At 44.1% G+C, this 16326-nt stretch overlaps 1 protein-coding gene across 1 annotated transcript in view; it reads left to right on the forward strand.

Annotated features, from left to right (window-relative positions):
- The window catches only part of CAMK4 (calcium/calmodulin dependent protein kinase IV), a 259172-nt gene that overhangs the window by 45016 nt on the left and 197830 nt on the right, over positions 1-16326 (forward strand). The window contains exon 4 of the mRNA XM_019518220.1: positions 1386-1468. Within this exon, the coding sequence (XP_019373765.1) occupies positions 1386-1468 (83 nt within the window). The remainder of the gene's footprint in view (positions 1-1385; positions 1469-16326) is intronic.

The following is a 16326-nucleotide window of genomic DNA, read 5'->3' on the forward strand; positions in this document are numbered from 1 at the left end:
CCCAATCCTCCCCCAGCCTGCTTGCTCCCCATCCCTCCAACCCCCCTACTACCCCCCATCCCAATTTACCTTAGATCAAGTGGCAATATTGAACCCAATCCAACAACCACCTAACCTCCCCAAATGTCTGTACTTATCCTAAGATATCACCCTGCTTTACCTTCAGACTAACATGGCTAACTACATCTGAGAACTAAATATGGACATTTATAGCTCATTATGTGCTAATATGTGAAATCCCTAAATTACAGAACCTTTTTGTCTACGGTTACTAGATCAGAGTTACATGTTTAAAGTACCATATTTTCTCACGTACAGCATCTACCTTTTCCACCAATATCAGCCCCCCAAAATCAGAATGCATATCTTAAGCCAGGAGACTGTTTTCTTTTCTGTAAAAGAAGCATTCCTAGAGACATTGTGCATGCCGCGCAGCTGCCAAGGTGGCTGCTGTTTATGTCTATTCAGCAACCTGAAGGCGTGGAGTCCTGTGTTAACCCTCTCACAGCTGTAGCTATTGGCTGAGCACTGTAGCTTGTGTGCCTGCAGCAGCAAGTGTGCTGGTGGTGGTATCTTTTGATGAGGCCTGTGATGTGGAGACAACACTTCATTTACAGAATCTTGTATAAAGAACTACTTACAGTAAAGAAGTAACAGTCTTGCTACTGCCTTTGCAAGGGGCTGCGGCCAGCTTTGCATGACATAGAGTAAGTCCTCTCGGAAACATGAAGTCTCTAGGAAGTGTGGTGCCCCAGGAAACAATCTAGGTAAGGCAGCTGGCAGCAAAAACTCTGTCACAGAGCTGGCCATGACTCTAGAATTATTTTTTCTACAGTTTGGCTTCCAATGACAAGGTGCATGTTTTATTTGGGGGGGGGGGCGTTATAAGAGCAAATATGGTATATTATTACAGGTCTTGAAAAGCAGAGGGATAAAATTTACAAAATCAAGCCTTTTGTTAAAGAAGAAGCTGACAAAAGGATACATGGGTCTGTCCAGCACTACCATGGCTAGTCTTTGGAGGGAATGTCCTTGCATTTCTTTCTATAGACTTTCTCTGGAAGATGCATGGATGGAAATGTATGGACTTTAAAGAAAGCAATTTCTAACCTTCTACAGAGAGTTGCCGTACTCTGAGATATAGGGTGTGTAGGTGTGAACAAAAGAAAGAGTGATTCCAGAGGAGAGAAAATAAAGGGGAAAAAAGAATAAACAATATTTACAATAAATTGCTTAACTGCCAGGAATATGAGCCATGTAATCATTGTTATTGCCATTTTCTATTTTACTTACTGCAATCTATTTGTTTTAGGTGGCTCAGTTATATATGCACTCAGTGAAAGGGAAAATAACAAAGTAATTACTCTGTTTGGTATCTTTCCTAGATAAAACTGAAGGAGATATTTGAAACCCCCACAGAAATCAGTCTTGTCCTGGAGTTGGTCACAGGAGGGGAGCTATTTGACAGGTGGGTGATCGATGGAAACTATATCCTGCAGTAGTAGACACAAGGGGTTTTATGTTGTTTTTACCTTGCAGCATCTTACTCCACAAGGGTATGGTGCTGGAAAGCTTGCTCATCTGTGTAATCCTTCCATTAATAGTCCCTAAGTAGTTCAATTTAAGTAAGACTTATTTACATGATTAAAAATCTGCAGGATCTAGCTCCAAATTAAAAGGTTTCTCCCTGGAGATATTTTCTTTTGAAAGGCCAAAATAAGCTTAAAATGGAGAAAACTCAGTCGATTCTGAAAAATAGGAAGTGGTGCAGGAAGAGAATCAGGAGGTGAACATCATAATGAGAAGGTGAGTAGGGCAGTCATGCAGTCCCAAACCAAAAAGCACTTAGTCAGGAATGCTGGCAAAAGCATGTAAGCAAGCCAACACAAAAAAGTGTCACCAAAATCAGGCCACCAGGAGACAGGAGAAAGAAATGCCAGATTTAAAAGACTGATCAGCAGAGTAGCAAGAACACCATAATATTTGACATTAATTATATCTGGAAAAACTCTATCCATCTTAAAAAGATGCTGAGAGAAAAATTAATTTCTGATGCTTATTTGCCTGTAATGATGGATAGTTCTGCAATGCATGTGCACAAAGCTTCATGTTCTTATGTTAAGAATGTAAAAAATTTCTCATGATATCATTCTGGGGTAATATTGTATTCTGGGGTTTTTCTTAAGAGCTATCTGTCCCTGTTTATAGAGCACACAAATAAACAGAAAACATTTTTTGATAAATCACTTGTTTTGCTGAACTAATCTACTGATCAAATGATGCTTTCCAAACCATGTGGGGTCAGGATATTTAATCTTCTCTCATCTTGGATTACATGCTTAATATTTAAAGCAAACACAATATAGGTATGAATTAAGGACACAGAGCAGAAAAGTAATGTTGATTGTGGAGAAACACAAATTTGTCCTTTTTCAATGGATATTTTTATGCATAATAATCCTAGCAGTAATCCCATCACAAACTATTTCAGAACTTCAGTGGTAGTAGCTAACTATAACGAGGCACCTATGGCATGCACCTGTTACTTTAAGACAGGGAAACTGCAGTTTAGAGAGCCGCAGATAGTTTCATAGTTTCTAGGGTCAGAAGGGACCTGAACAGATCATCAAGTCCAACCCGCTGCCCCAGGCTGGAACGAGTGCTGGGATCATAACATCCCAGCCAGATATCTATCCAACCTCCTCTTGAAGACCCCCAGATGTGGGAAACTGCCTGTTAAGAGCTCCTAAAAAGCACGCCCCTGGGGAGAGGTTTGAAAGCCATAAGCATTTATGTCAGAGCTAATGGCTCTGTCATAATATAGCTAGGAGAAAACCCTGCAAGTAAGCAAAGTACTGCTGCAACAGCTAGGCAGTCCCAGAAAGCTGCCACAGAGTTAAGCCTGCAAGCCCATTTCAGGGACACCTGTAGCCTATGCAAGGAGGTCACCTGGCCAGAAAGGTGTGGTTCCCTGGAGAAATATGAATCCAGGGCTTGAACCGTGGCAGGCAGACTGGCCCTGGAGGCTGCCACAGAAGGAGCTCTAGATTTGGGTGGTGGTAGCTGGAGCAACTGGTTGAGATCCAGCAGCAACATGCACTGTGAGTAAGGGCTTATAAGGAGCCACATCCCAGGAGGAGAAAAGTTTGATTTTGCTGCCAGAGATTTTAGGGTTTTCGGTAGAGTCAGAGGGCTCAGTACCTGAGCCGGGTAGAGGTAGAGCCTGGATCCACAAGTCAGAGGAAGAGGAGCCCTGCATCAGCTGGCTGTAGCTGAGCTAGGACCAGGGGCCAGAGGGAAACGCTCCAGGAATAGGAAGCAGAAAGAACCCAGGGGTGCAGCTGCTTCTGTGTTTGGTTGTACTCTGAGGGAGGGAAGGTTTTCCTTCTGTTGAAGTGGTAATGCATTATATCTTTTGTTGAGGTTTGGTTTTCCCAGGAGGGGAGGTTTCTAGTAAGCAGTTGCTGGCCATTTACATCTTAGCTATACTGATAGTTTGGGTATAGGATTACAGGCGAGGTTTGGTGGTTCCAGCTGTACCTGCAGGGCACACAACTGCCATGATCCCATCCAGGGGTGAGGCAAATACTGAGAGTAGTGGAGAAAGGGCCAGGGCCCAATGTCCGAGCAAGGCAAAAACCAGGGTCAGGGACCCATAACCCAGGAGGGGTGAGACCCAGGGTCAGGAACCCATAGGTCAGGAGGGGTGAGGGCCCAGACCAAGGACCCATAACTCCAGGAAGGGCAAGATCATCCCAGAAGGGCAGAGGCCATGGGCTGGGGGCCCAGCTTCCCAGAAGGTTGGATTCTAGGACCATGGTCCCAGAGTGAGAGGCACAAGGGCCAGAGGCCCAGAGAGACTGATAATTGACAGGGCTGGAACCAGAAGCCTGGCCTGGTGCAGTGGGTCAAGGCAGAAAGGGGCCAGATACAGGAAAGGGGTGGAGGCCATGAAGGCCGAGGTGCCAACAAGGGTAAAAGGCCTGAGATAGAATGATGCAAGTGCCCACCAAGGTTATTGATTTGTAACCCCTTTGAGGCACAGAAACAGCTATAGCAGGGGAGGATTGGAAGTCATGAATAGTCCGTAAGGCAACAGGTGACCAGGGGGTGGACAGATACCAGCCAGGAAGGCTTATGTGATTTGGGAACTGATTAAGATCCATGGGGTCAGTGACAGACCTGCAAAGGTGAAGGCTGTGTAAGACTCACTCTAGGACTCTGGGGCAGCCTCCCTTTTTCTAAACAATATTTCCAGCAAGGGGTGGCAGGCAAAAATGAAGAGGGCAGATACACAGAGAGCCAGAGTAGGGCAGGATTCATGAGGCCACCAGAGGGCATCATGGCCACCTCTGGGACCTATCCCTGTGACACCAACTCTTTCCATATTCCTTCAATTGAAAAAAGAAAATTGTGCATTTATTTGCATACATATGCTATATTCTGATATTGTTTAGCTGCTGCTATGCTATTAGGATCTAGACTTGAGACAATGAGAAACCATGCAGGACCTTCTCTGTCACCTAACAGTAGCACTAGGCTTATACACATCAGCTTTATACTTACTCTAACATTTATTATCCATAAGGGAAACATCTGTAGGTCATCGTGGAAAAGGAAAACATGATTATGTCTAAGAAAAGGTTGTTTGGCTTGTAAACAGCGAAGTAGTAGGGGAGCTGACGGTGGTATCTGGCACACTTCCATACCTTGCAGTAGCTCTATGTAGCTTTTTTTCAGGCTGTCTGGGACTTGTTTCCAGCATTAGGGGACTTAGCTGAGTGAAACCTTTTCATATGGACTGTGATTACTTTCTCAAAATTGGGCCCTGTTAAGATTTTCCTTGGGAAGCTGTTACACGTTACACTTAGACCATACTAAGGACACTTAAATGTGAGCATCCACACATTAAAGCTCATTAACTCGTACTAAGTGCCCTCTGAGTGTCTCAAAATTATGCCAACTCAGGTAAGAGTTAACTCCAGGACCTGCTGTCTAGCTCATGCTAGGGCAACTTCAGTCTGCTCCACAGAGATAAAAGGAGTCCTCCAGCATCCCAGCATGCACCATTTCCAACTCCTTCATGCAGAGCAAGGATAGAGCTCCCATTTCCTGGCTACGTCCCTTCTCACTAGCCCTCTAGTGACACGTCAGAGCTGTGCAACACAAAAATGGTATTAACCCTTAACATGTGACTGCTCACAGCACATTCTAACTTTAACACTACTTATCATTCCACAGAATTAGTATGGTCTAAATGTAAAATGTAACTTCACCCATGGTCCAGACAGACACTCAGCTCTACCTACTGCCCAGCTATATCAACAATATTACTAATTAAAGCAAAGGTGCTTCACCAACTACTAGAATCCTGGGACTCCCGTGTGATATAAGTGATGAGTACCAATATTATGTAGCTCTTCAGCATTATACACTACAGAACTGGAAATAGTTGCAGTAAATTTTCATTTTATTGGTGATTTGAAAAGTCATTGAAAGCTAATTTGCAGCAGTTATTTCTAGCAAAAGGAAAGTAACTCTGCTCTTCAGCATAAGCACAAAAATAATTTAACAAAAATATGCAGCCTACAGCTTTTGCACTAATATGAACAGTTTCTCATTAGCTGTTCCTTCTCCCTTTAACTATGCTGAAGAAGTAGGAAGAGCATTTGCACTTTGGGTTGGAATAACATTAGCCTCCTACAGGTCGTTTTGAGATGGAAATTTGGACTCCTACTTAAAGGCAAACTTCTCTTCTCATCCTTTTTCATCTTCCTCAAATCTTTACCTGCCTTTCCTTCCCTTTCCCCACATCTCAATCCACTTTTCTTGCCTTCTTTGTCCCTGACATTTTCACCCACAAGCTCTTACCTCATCTTCCTACATCACCTCCTTTCTTTGTCACTCTGGCTATTTCTTCATTCTTTGCTTCCCATTTTTTTCCAGTGTTTTGTAGCTCTCTTATATAAAGGGAATGTGCTGACCTATCTTTAAGAGACTTCGACCTTCTATCTTCTGTACATATATAGCTTCTATCAGAATAGCATCTGAGAACTGTTAACCATATCTATTTTCCCATCTAACAGATGGGGGGGGTTGAGGCACAGAGAGACTCCAGGTTATGACTGGAGCAGTCACATTGAAAAATACAGGAGACTTGAAAACAAAAATAAATCCAAGGCTTCCCTCTTTCCCCACTTACTGAACTGACTGTGAACCTTTGGGATGCTTTTAAATGATCTTTCACAAATGTTAAAATGTGTAATTTTTAGCATATGATTTTGTAACATTTCTTTGACTATATTTATTACATATAGACTAAACTTGGAAACCTCATACTCTTGAAACATATCCATGTTAATATTACTTCCTGCCTAAACTATGTAAGAAAGCTATACTCTGTACAATACTTATTCCTATGCCTTCTTCCAGTCAGCTGTCACATAAGTCATCCAGCATTCATTTCCACTCCTTTGCTGCCAAAGGGATGCACCCCTTGGATTCCTGGGGAGTTGCACAGAGCAAATAACATGGCTTTGCATGCCAGATCATCCCAGTATGTAGCTATATCCAACTGCATAATGTCAAGCTGGCACACAGCTGGATCTAGGCATACAGGTTTGGGTCAGCATGAGGCCAAATCTAGGCATAGGGTCAGTCCAGTGCACAGCAGGATTTGGATGCTCAGGATCAGTCTGGCAAATAGCAGAATTGCACCCCTGGACCAACTCTGTGTTGACCGCACACAGGATCCATCCTGTGGACTGACCCCACACCACTAACCTGGCTCACAGGGCCAGAAGTTCGAGCACCACTGCCTTAGATTGCAAACATGTGACTGCTGGTAGGAGCAGGCAGGAAACCCAGGGAACTCCCCAGGATGGGGATCAGGGCAGCCCCAGGATCTGGGACATGCCTTTCCCATGGCCACCCCCCAAGATATTGTTAAGTGTAGATTTGGGCTAATATCACCCCTTCTTCATCAGATCACCCCCCTATTGTAGAGCTTTTATTCTGTAGAGCTTTCACAAAAAAACATATGGGGGGTTTTGAAGGGCTCCCCTTGTTCAGTGATGCTGAGATTGCTAATTGAATAGAAGTGTGTTGTGGACAGAGATTGTCTGGGGACATCCTGAAGTCTTGCAGAGATGTTCTTGTTCCTGTTTCATAGAAATTAAGAATGCAATGGGATCCTTGTGAAGGAGTTGGGAAATCCAATTTGAAGGGTGCACAGTGAGTCACCATGGTAGCACTGGTAGATGGATCTTTAATATTTCATAGCTCCACTATTTCCAACTCCAGCCCCTTTCTTGGACTGTAAAGACAGCAAGTGAGAAAGGGAGACAAAGCAGTCTGGGTAGCTGAAGAAGTAAGACCTTCCAGGCCAAGGGGTACTGCTGGAGAACTCTGAGTAGGAGGAGACACGTTCCTGGCAAGAGGCTGCACAGAAGGCCCAGAGAGGTTGAGGGAGCAATGGCAATACACTGAGAAGGAAAAAAGAAACTCCTCATACAAGGAGCAGAGACTGTGGCCACCAGAAGACTGAGGTAGAAAGCAGTCAGTCTTTCATTAGACTTACAGTAACATCTTATTTAAAAATATTTTTTTCAAAACAACAAACAGCCCCAATCAGATAAAATAATCCCTGTGAAATATTCTGTAGAATGAATTATTTACAGTGCAGCTAGTTCACCAAGTTTCATTTTCTTGCATTTTAAAATAGCTGAAACATTAGGCAGCAAAACACATGCATAGCTTTGTAAATGAAGAAGCAAGTCAACTAGCAGCACAGTTGGCACCAGTGGAATACTGCTTGGTCAACAAAACAAAACAAAACAAAACAAAACAAAACAAAACACTTCTGCATTCACAGAGCAGTTTCTTCTGAGTGTTTGGCTGCCTTAGTGCTACAAGCTAAGTGTCAACTGATAAAATATGAAAATTTGACTGTTTCTTAGTCCTTCTGAAGAAGGCTGCCCAACATTTCATTTATAGGCCCTTTTACTTCACCTTTGATTTCTGTCTCTACAGCTTCATAGGAATCATTAGCATGAGCAAATTATAGTCGGGACGAAGCTGTATATAGTATAGTGGTTCTTTAGGAGAAGGGAACTTACTCAAAGTAGCTGAAATCAATATAGAAGAAAAAAGTGCTTTAGTTTCATAAGCAGTGCTGTGAAAATTGCAGCTTCTGGTACTCTCCAGCAGCATTCTTACATACCTCTGACCAAGAACATGAGCCCATCATTGCAACATAGGTCTAACTCCCACAGAAATCAAGTCTTACTTTTTTTGAAAATACTGAGCACCCATCTGCACCTTTTGATCTCATTGTGAGCTGCTGGGGTCTCACCACGTTTGAAAATCAGGTAACTTATTTAAGTGGCTTAATAAATATTGAAGAGCCCAAATTTAGGCAGCCATTTTTAATTTATAGCTCCCAATTTAGCTGCAAGGATTTTCCTAGTCTATAAAAAAGCTATAGGAATACAGAAAAGTGTAAGGAAAAATCATTGAAATATCACATGTGAGCTATGGAGTCCAAAAAAGTTAATACATAAAAAGTTTACCCAATATTAACAGTATCCTTTTTTGCTGCTTCATTGCAAATTGAGAGCTGTAATTTTCCCATAAATTGTTAATGCTAAATTTCTGTATAAACAAGATATCTAGTCAAATGAAATCCATTTGACTCATAACCAGTTTTTGTGCAGCATCTGGCGGGTGCAAGACACAAGGCACAGTCCAGGGGATTCTCTGCTACCTTTGTACCTGCTGGGTGACTGTGGGGGTCAATATAGCTTATGCCCAGAGATCTGGGCTTTCCTTTCACCATGGAAAACCATGGTAAAATGTGGATTTTCTCATATTAAGGAGAAAAATGTGGATTGTCTCCTTTATAGGAAAAAAAGGGAAATGGTGGGTTTCCCTTTGCAGACGGGCAGAGTTCCAGCCTGCAAGGATCTCAGGGGAGTGGAAGGAGGGTGATCAGGCAAGAAGTGCTCCATGCATGCATGCGTACACACATGCATGTGGCAGCCAGGCAGCATGGCTAAGTACAGACAGTCAAAAAGCCCAAGGCTGAATTGATTCAGTCTTTGCAGGTTAGTCTAAGGTACAAAGATTGAACCAATAAGCAAAATAACAGACATTCATTATTGATTCAGGAAATGCAGCCACATGCTTGCAGTGGCTGAAGCCAGAAGCTGGGAGTAGGGGGGGGAGCAGGGGGAGGTGCTACAGCATGACTCTCTAGCACGTAGCCAGCATGGGCTGTGTGTTCACTTCCTCTGCACTCACAGGAGAGAGTCCTACTGCTGTGAGTCTGGACTGCTGCCCCTGAGGTCTCTGGGATTTGCAGTCCAGACTCACAGAAGTAGGACTCTGCAGGGTTGCTCATCACTTCCTCTTCCTCCAGGTGCCTCTGGGATTTGTAGTCCACAGTCACTGCCAGCACTAAGCAAGCAGGACAGGGCAACTCCATACTAGGAGGAAGGGAAGTTTAACCCCACTCCCTGTCCCTAGACCACAGCAGAGGTTTGCTTCTGGGGGGCAGTGAGCCAGCCCTCACTGCTCTGGCTAGGGAGCAGAGGGGTGGAGCTAGCACCGCTCTCTGAAGCAGGCAGCACAGCCCAGCCCAGCCCAGGGCTGAAAACTGCTGGGATGCTGGGAGACTATGATTTAACTTGAACCAGGAAGGGGTCTGGGATAGAAGTTCCATAAACCAGTTTGACCTAAATCAGCTAAGTCTGATACTATATCAGACATGGCAGGGGGTTGGACTAGATGATCTGTCTAGGTCCCTTCTGACTCATTGATTCTATGATTCTATATTCAACCAGGTTTATCTTAAACCAGTTTCAGCCATTTTGAAACTGGTTGATGTCACTGAACCTCTATTCTGTTACAGGTTTAAAGCAGTTTCTGATCATTTAAACTGGTTTATGTGTAACTTCTGTCCCTAGCCCATGAGACCAGCTCGCACAGCTCCCTGTAGGTCCTAGGCAAGGAGCAGGGAGCAGGATGGAGCCATGGGTGGCTTGGCCATGGGCATGGGGACAAATGGTGATGGAGAGGGTTCAGGAGCAGGCCAGAGGGGAGGGAAGAGGAGGGGAGACAGCTGTGGAGCAGGTGAGGAGACTCTGGAGGAAGGGGGAAGGAGAGGGGAAGAGACTGTGGCACAGGTGAGGGGGAGGGGAGGAGAGAGGGGCAAGTGGGGTGCAGGGGATCGCCACTTGTATCTCAGGGGCACTTCGCCAGCCAGCTCCAGATGAGCCCTTTGCCAGTCCCCTGGCTTCTCCTTTCTGTGGGACATGCTTCCTAGCAGGTGCAGCGCCTATCCTTCACCTCGCTGCCCACCCCTTGCATCGTCCAGTCCTGCACAAACAGGCCATTGCCCTGCTGACAGGGCCTCTGCCTCTGTGTAGGCAGAGCCTGGCCAGTTGCTCCAGTGCACAAAGTGAGCTGTTGCTGCTCTGGGCTTGCCTTGGCCCTGAGGCTCATCTTTTCTGGGTGAACTGGACTCTAGCCTGGTTCATACCTCCTTAACTAGGAGGTGACTGTCGGCTTAAATCTAACCATCTCCACCTGTGCCCCTGCCCATAGTCTCTACACTCCCAGGGACCTGCACAGCCACCACCCCAAGCTCCGAGCCTTATGACCAAAAGTAAAAGGAACTTGGGAAGGACCACCCAAGTCCCAGTCCTGCCCCAAAGGGAAAGGAGAGCCGAGCCCTGCTTCCAGTTGCCCTCCCACCCATCCGCACAGCCCCAAGCATCATATTGAAGGCTGGAAGTGTGCCAGCCTGCAAGGGGAAACCCACAGTTTCCCACTTCAAAGGGGAAAATCTGGGTTTTTCTCCTTTAAGGGGGAAAATCCATGTTTTTCTGCAGTTTTCTGCAGGAAATGGAAAACCTGGATCCCTGGTCATTAGACATTTGTCACAACCAAGGCTGACATTTGTCACAACTAAGGCTGAGGAGTTTTTGTGCTCCTCAGGTACTTAGAAAAATTCTGGGTTTCTGGCTGGAGGGTTTTGGTTCTTTTTCTCAGGATCAAACAGACCCACAAATTTGTGGTGGGGAAGAAATTTTCCCCCTAGGTCAGACTGGCAAGAACAATGCATGTTTTTGTCTTCCACTGTAAGTGTTGGGGTGTGGTCGTCATTCTGTAAGCATATTTTCATCAACTGTTTCTCTGTCTTCGCAGTGTTAGGACTTTGGGAATGTCCTCATTTGTCCTGCTTTTACTGGTGCCATGTTGTAGGGTTTTTTAGTGTTTCACATATTGTTTCTTATAGTTGCTGGTGTGGGTTTGAAGTGGATAATTTGAGGAGTGTTTGGGTAAACAGGTGAAGCAATTGACTTCTTCCCGTCTCATTTCCCTGAGATTAGCAACTCATGGATGAAAAGGGTTAATCAATGCACATTGAAAATGGAATGGGAAGTAGAACCAGTTAAGATTCTTGATGATGATCTGTAATGAAAAACTGTAGTTAGATGGAGAGTGAACGAGAGAAAGAGGACTTCGAACAAACTAAATAATAAAAACTGAGATTAAAATTATTTTGCCTCTATTTGCAAGGAAAAAATGTTACATACTTTTAGCAGGTATTTTTATATTCATTATGTGTATAATATATAAGGCCTTTTGCAAGTAAATTATATGCTCCCATTTCACCTACAACTGATATGCAGAGTGGGAAGGAATAGCCATTATAACAGTAAATGTTAAATAATAGTTTAGAGACAGAACGCAAAGATTTCTTTAAAGAAAAACAAGATCTGGGCTGATTAGCATAAAATTTAATTTTCACTAATTGGTCTGAGATGAGAGAACCATAAAATGAGCATCAGGCATAAATTCACGTTTTAGAGTGGATCAGAGGTAGAAAACAGGAGCTAGTGGTGTTAAGATTAAAACAGGGAAGTAAAGAACAGAATAGCAGTTGAGGGGGAGGGGAACCAGGTCAGCTGTTAAAGAAGATAAGATCTCTCACTTCCTTAGCCAGCAAGAGTTATGGAAAACGGTTTTGATTAAAACCATATGCTTACTCACTGCAGTAAAAAAACAAGAATGAAACTCAGTGATCTCAGGGCACGTGGAGGAGCTGTCCATTCCTTATGCTGCATTCAGGTCCAGTCAGGGCCAGTTCTGACTTAGTTCCTTCTACCCGGTGAGAGACAGGGAAGCCACAGGAGTAACTACAGCTCAAGGACTGGAATAATCTCTTCTGACTGGTCAGACCCAGAAAGGAGAAACAGGTTTGTTCTTGGCTGGTGATTACTTCATTATTTCTTAAGGGGAGATGGAGAAGTCAGGCCAAGGGTTAGAAAGGGACCTTCCCTCTGCTCCATTGCCTGAGAACATGTGAAGTCTTTATTTCTCAAAATATAAAACTCCCTCCCTTCTTGTCAGTTGATGTTTGTGTATGAAAAAAATGTTCTGTGATCTGCATGCCTGCCTTCTTGGGATGACAGATCAAGCTTTGGTAGGGAGCTGTCATCCAGGGAAGGATTCTTCTACAGTACAGACAATCTCAAAATCTTTCAAGGCTGAATAGTATCAGCCACCAGGGATTTGTCATTTTTGCAGCTAATAGACATCTGTGTCTACAAGTAGAAGAGATATTTCTTCCCCTTGGTATTGCAGTACAGTGGAACTGGATAAAGTGTTTTTTTCCAAGATCACTGCATCTCAGTGAGCAGGCTGTCTTTTATTGAAAGTCTTGCGTTTTTGTTTGAGAAAAAAGAGGGCCCTTTTTTCTACCTTGATGTTTTTGGAGGTCTTGATATAGCCATCGATTTGCATCTTGCCATTAAACTTTTCTGTTGCACAGTAACACTAAACTCTGATCCAGTTCTCTGACATTAATCTTGATAACTGTTGTGATAGAGGAGAGGAAAATTCCTGTGTATCTTGGAAGTAATTTAATCAAAATCATTTGGGTCTGCCCATTGCCTTTGGCCAGTGAGTGAGACTTCATGCCAGTTGGAGGTCCCACAGTCTGAGGAAATCATCTCCCTGTTCAAGGCAGTGGAGCAATAGAAGTAACTCTTTGCATTTGGCACTGTGAAAGATCTGTTCCTTTGTCTTGCTGTTCATTAGGGATTTTGGTTTTTCAATTGTAACTGAGCCAAAAAGCCCATTATTTCTTACTTCAGTGGTTAAGTCAATTTTTAATGCTATGCTCATTTCAATTTGTTGCCCTAATATGCCCATCATTATTTCTTGAATAGAAGCTTTAATTAACTGGAGTTAGTGTGGAAAATGATGTATCAATAATTTCAAGTTCAGTTCAACGCTAAAAAGTGACTGTAAAAACCTCATTGTGGAATTCTACATCTCTGGCATCTCATTGATTTCCAGATCAAACATACTTAGTTTAGAAGTAAAAAGTTCTCATCAGTCCAGAAGATATAAGCTATATCTACACTGCCTTTCTGCCACATCCAGAATCACTGGGAAGAAACAAGCTTTGTCCATTCTTTTCATGCCTAAACCTGGCATTTGGGTAGTGTAGACTAATTAGAAGAATCTTAAGTACCTTGGAGTTACTTCCAGGCACTTCTGAGACAATGTTGAAAACAAGGAATACATTACATCAGCTCTACAGAAATTGGCTTTCTCTTTGCTTCCTTGTGCATTTTGTTGGTTTATTTTGATCTGTAGTACAGACTTTATAAAGTCAGATCTTGACTGAATGAGAAGATTTTTGTTTGTGAATGTTGTCAAGAACTGATATAAACCAGGCATCTGAGCTATTAGTTTCTATATTTAAATGCTAGATAGCATGTATTTTCTGTGGAAGTCTCTTGAATCTGGAATTCAGTTTAACTATTTATCTTACATAGCCAATTTTGCACCTTTGAAACATAGACCCATTGTTCATTCTCAAGCATTTACTTGAAGGATTGGTGAGATACGTAAGTAGTATTTATGGAATTTCTTCTATTTCTTTTCTGGGAAAGAGATGATATGATATGAAATACGACATTTTATGAATTTAAATTCTGCAAGCCTTCTACCTACAAACCATAGGTGACATGTAGGAGGACATGTGCCCCGCCCTGCGACAGGGCCGCTGTCTATCATGGCATCTGCGGGAGCTTGCCAGCTCTGGCCCCACCTATGATGCCGATGGCAGTGCCGGCAGGAGCTTGCCGGCTCTGCCCCCACGACCAATGCTGGCACCTGCAGGAGCTCAGCAGCTCCAGCCCTGCCACCGCTGCCAACGGCTGTGCCTGCAGGAGTTCTCCAGCTCCAGCTCCACTGCTGGGAGCATCTGCAGGAGCTTGCCAGCTCTGCCCCCACCACTGATGCCAACAGCAGTGCCTGCAGGTGCCCCTCCCCTCCCCCTGACTCGGGAGGCACCAGTCGCCCATGTTACAAACTGTACATCATAGAAGATCCTGAGGTTCTCTTGAAGTCACTGTCCTAAAATAACCTACTAGCTACCTACTACCAAAAAGTGATTTAGTTTTTAATTTATGTCTGCAACAGGCAGCTGTAAAATCAATTTGTATAACCTTGGGATTCTGTGAGGGAAGGGAGAGGAAAGCTCAATGTATTCAACCAGCACAAGTTTCAAATTCAATAGTCTTATACTAGAGATACTAAATGGTCCATACTTTTGGTTTTTTGTAAGAATTCGGGTAATTAAATGCTTTTCAGAAGCCTGTAATCTGGTGTAAAGTGTACAAAAACTAAGTGGAAATTACCAAAAATTTGAACATGGGAAGCAGCAGCATCATGTAAAATAGTGTTGCTTTATTGAGATGGACATCTATTTGCTCTGTGGAGGGAGAGTACAGGCAGCCTGCAGCTGCCTGCACTCTCCAGCGATCCCAGACAGGTGTTCCAGGGACTCAATCATGCATACCCTAGTAATTCCTATGCAGGGTTGTGCCCCTCAAGACCCAGGAACATCTGCCTGGCTTTTCCCACTTACAGAGATGCACCCTGGGGAATCCCAGTCATGTCTCTGAAAGAGGGGATTGGGGTTCCCCGCTTATGGAGACTGGCCCTGGCATTTTCTAAAGCAGGGAAAGCCCATGCAGGTCTTAGCATGGAGGCATGGACCCAGGGAACCCTCAACACACTGTGCTTCCGTACCAGGAGCCATGCAGCCCCATGCCTCTATGCTGGGACCCATGCCAGGTCCCACAATGACCTGTGCTTCCTGTCAAGGCATGGGTTAACATGGGTTTTGGTGAGGAGGCACAGGATGCCAGGATTTCCCCTGGTCCAGCATTTCCATCCTGCTCTGCACTGGGATCTTCGCTGACCTGTGCCTCTAAGGTACAGGGTGTCATGGGGCCTGGCATGAGTCCCAGCAAGAAGGCACAGAGCAGCAAGGTTTATGGGGAATCCCCAGGAAAGGAGAACATATTGCCCATTGTCCTGCATCAGGCAATGTGTGTTTCAACCAATAAAGTGGATCAGCTGTCAGGAGTCCCAAGCAAGCACCTCTCTGGGGAGCATGCTGTGACAGCAGGTTAGATAAACCTTTGACTGGGATGGTTTGGTCAGGGATGATCCTGCCTTGAGCAGAGGGTCAGATAATATGACCTCCGGAGCTCCCTTCCAGTGTTTCTGTGATTCCAAGGCCACATTGTGCAGGTTCTGTCCTTCTAGGTGTGGCTTTATATATCATTCTGTGAAATCTGTGATTAGAAGTTAGCTATGCAAACTTATCAAAAGAAGAGGTTGATACATTATGGTAAGACCACTTGACTTACATTTTTAAAAACAATATTTAACAAGTAGCTGTGTGAGAGATGGGTTTGAGATATTTGAATCCTAACACAACCTCTATTAGCACTGAGTCCTATCTTCTTTTCAGGCTGACCAAACCACTGAAGACATAAATTGGATGTTCCCAAATTGAAAAAAAAGGAGGCATTTCAAGCCAATGGGTGAGATTCCATTAATACGTTCAGGAGATTTTTAGGAGTCTGATGACAGAATAGCATATCAACAAATGGAGGGATATAGCAAGTTGCAGAGATGCACCTGCAAGGTTTGCCCTAACAAGTCAGTTGATTGCTCAATTAGAATCCAAGTGCTACATGACAAATTTACAAGCATGACCTGCCAGGAGCAGAGAAGAATTACTGACTGAAATGCTCAATGGTGAAATAGTGTCATAGTAGCTAGGGTCAGGAGCGACCTGAGCAGATCATCTAGCCTGACCCCCTGCCAGGCAGGAATGAATGCTGGGTTCACAAGACCCCAGACAGGTGATCATCCAACCTCCTCTTGAATTTGCCCAAGGTAGGGGTGAGGACCACTTTCCTGGGAAGTTGGTTCCAAATTTTGGCCACC

The sequence above is a fragment of the Gavialis gangeticus genome, unplaced genomic scaffold (assembly GCF_001723915.1).
Source record: "Gavialis gangeticus isolate Ggan-Ray unplaced genomic scaffold, GavGan_comp1, whole genome shotgun sequence".
NCBI lineage: Eukaryota > Metazoa > Chordata > Crocodylia > Gavialidae > Gavialis > Gavialis gangeticus.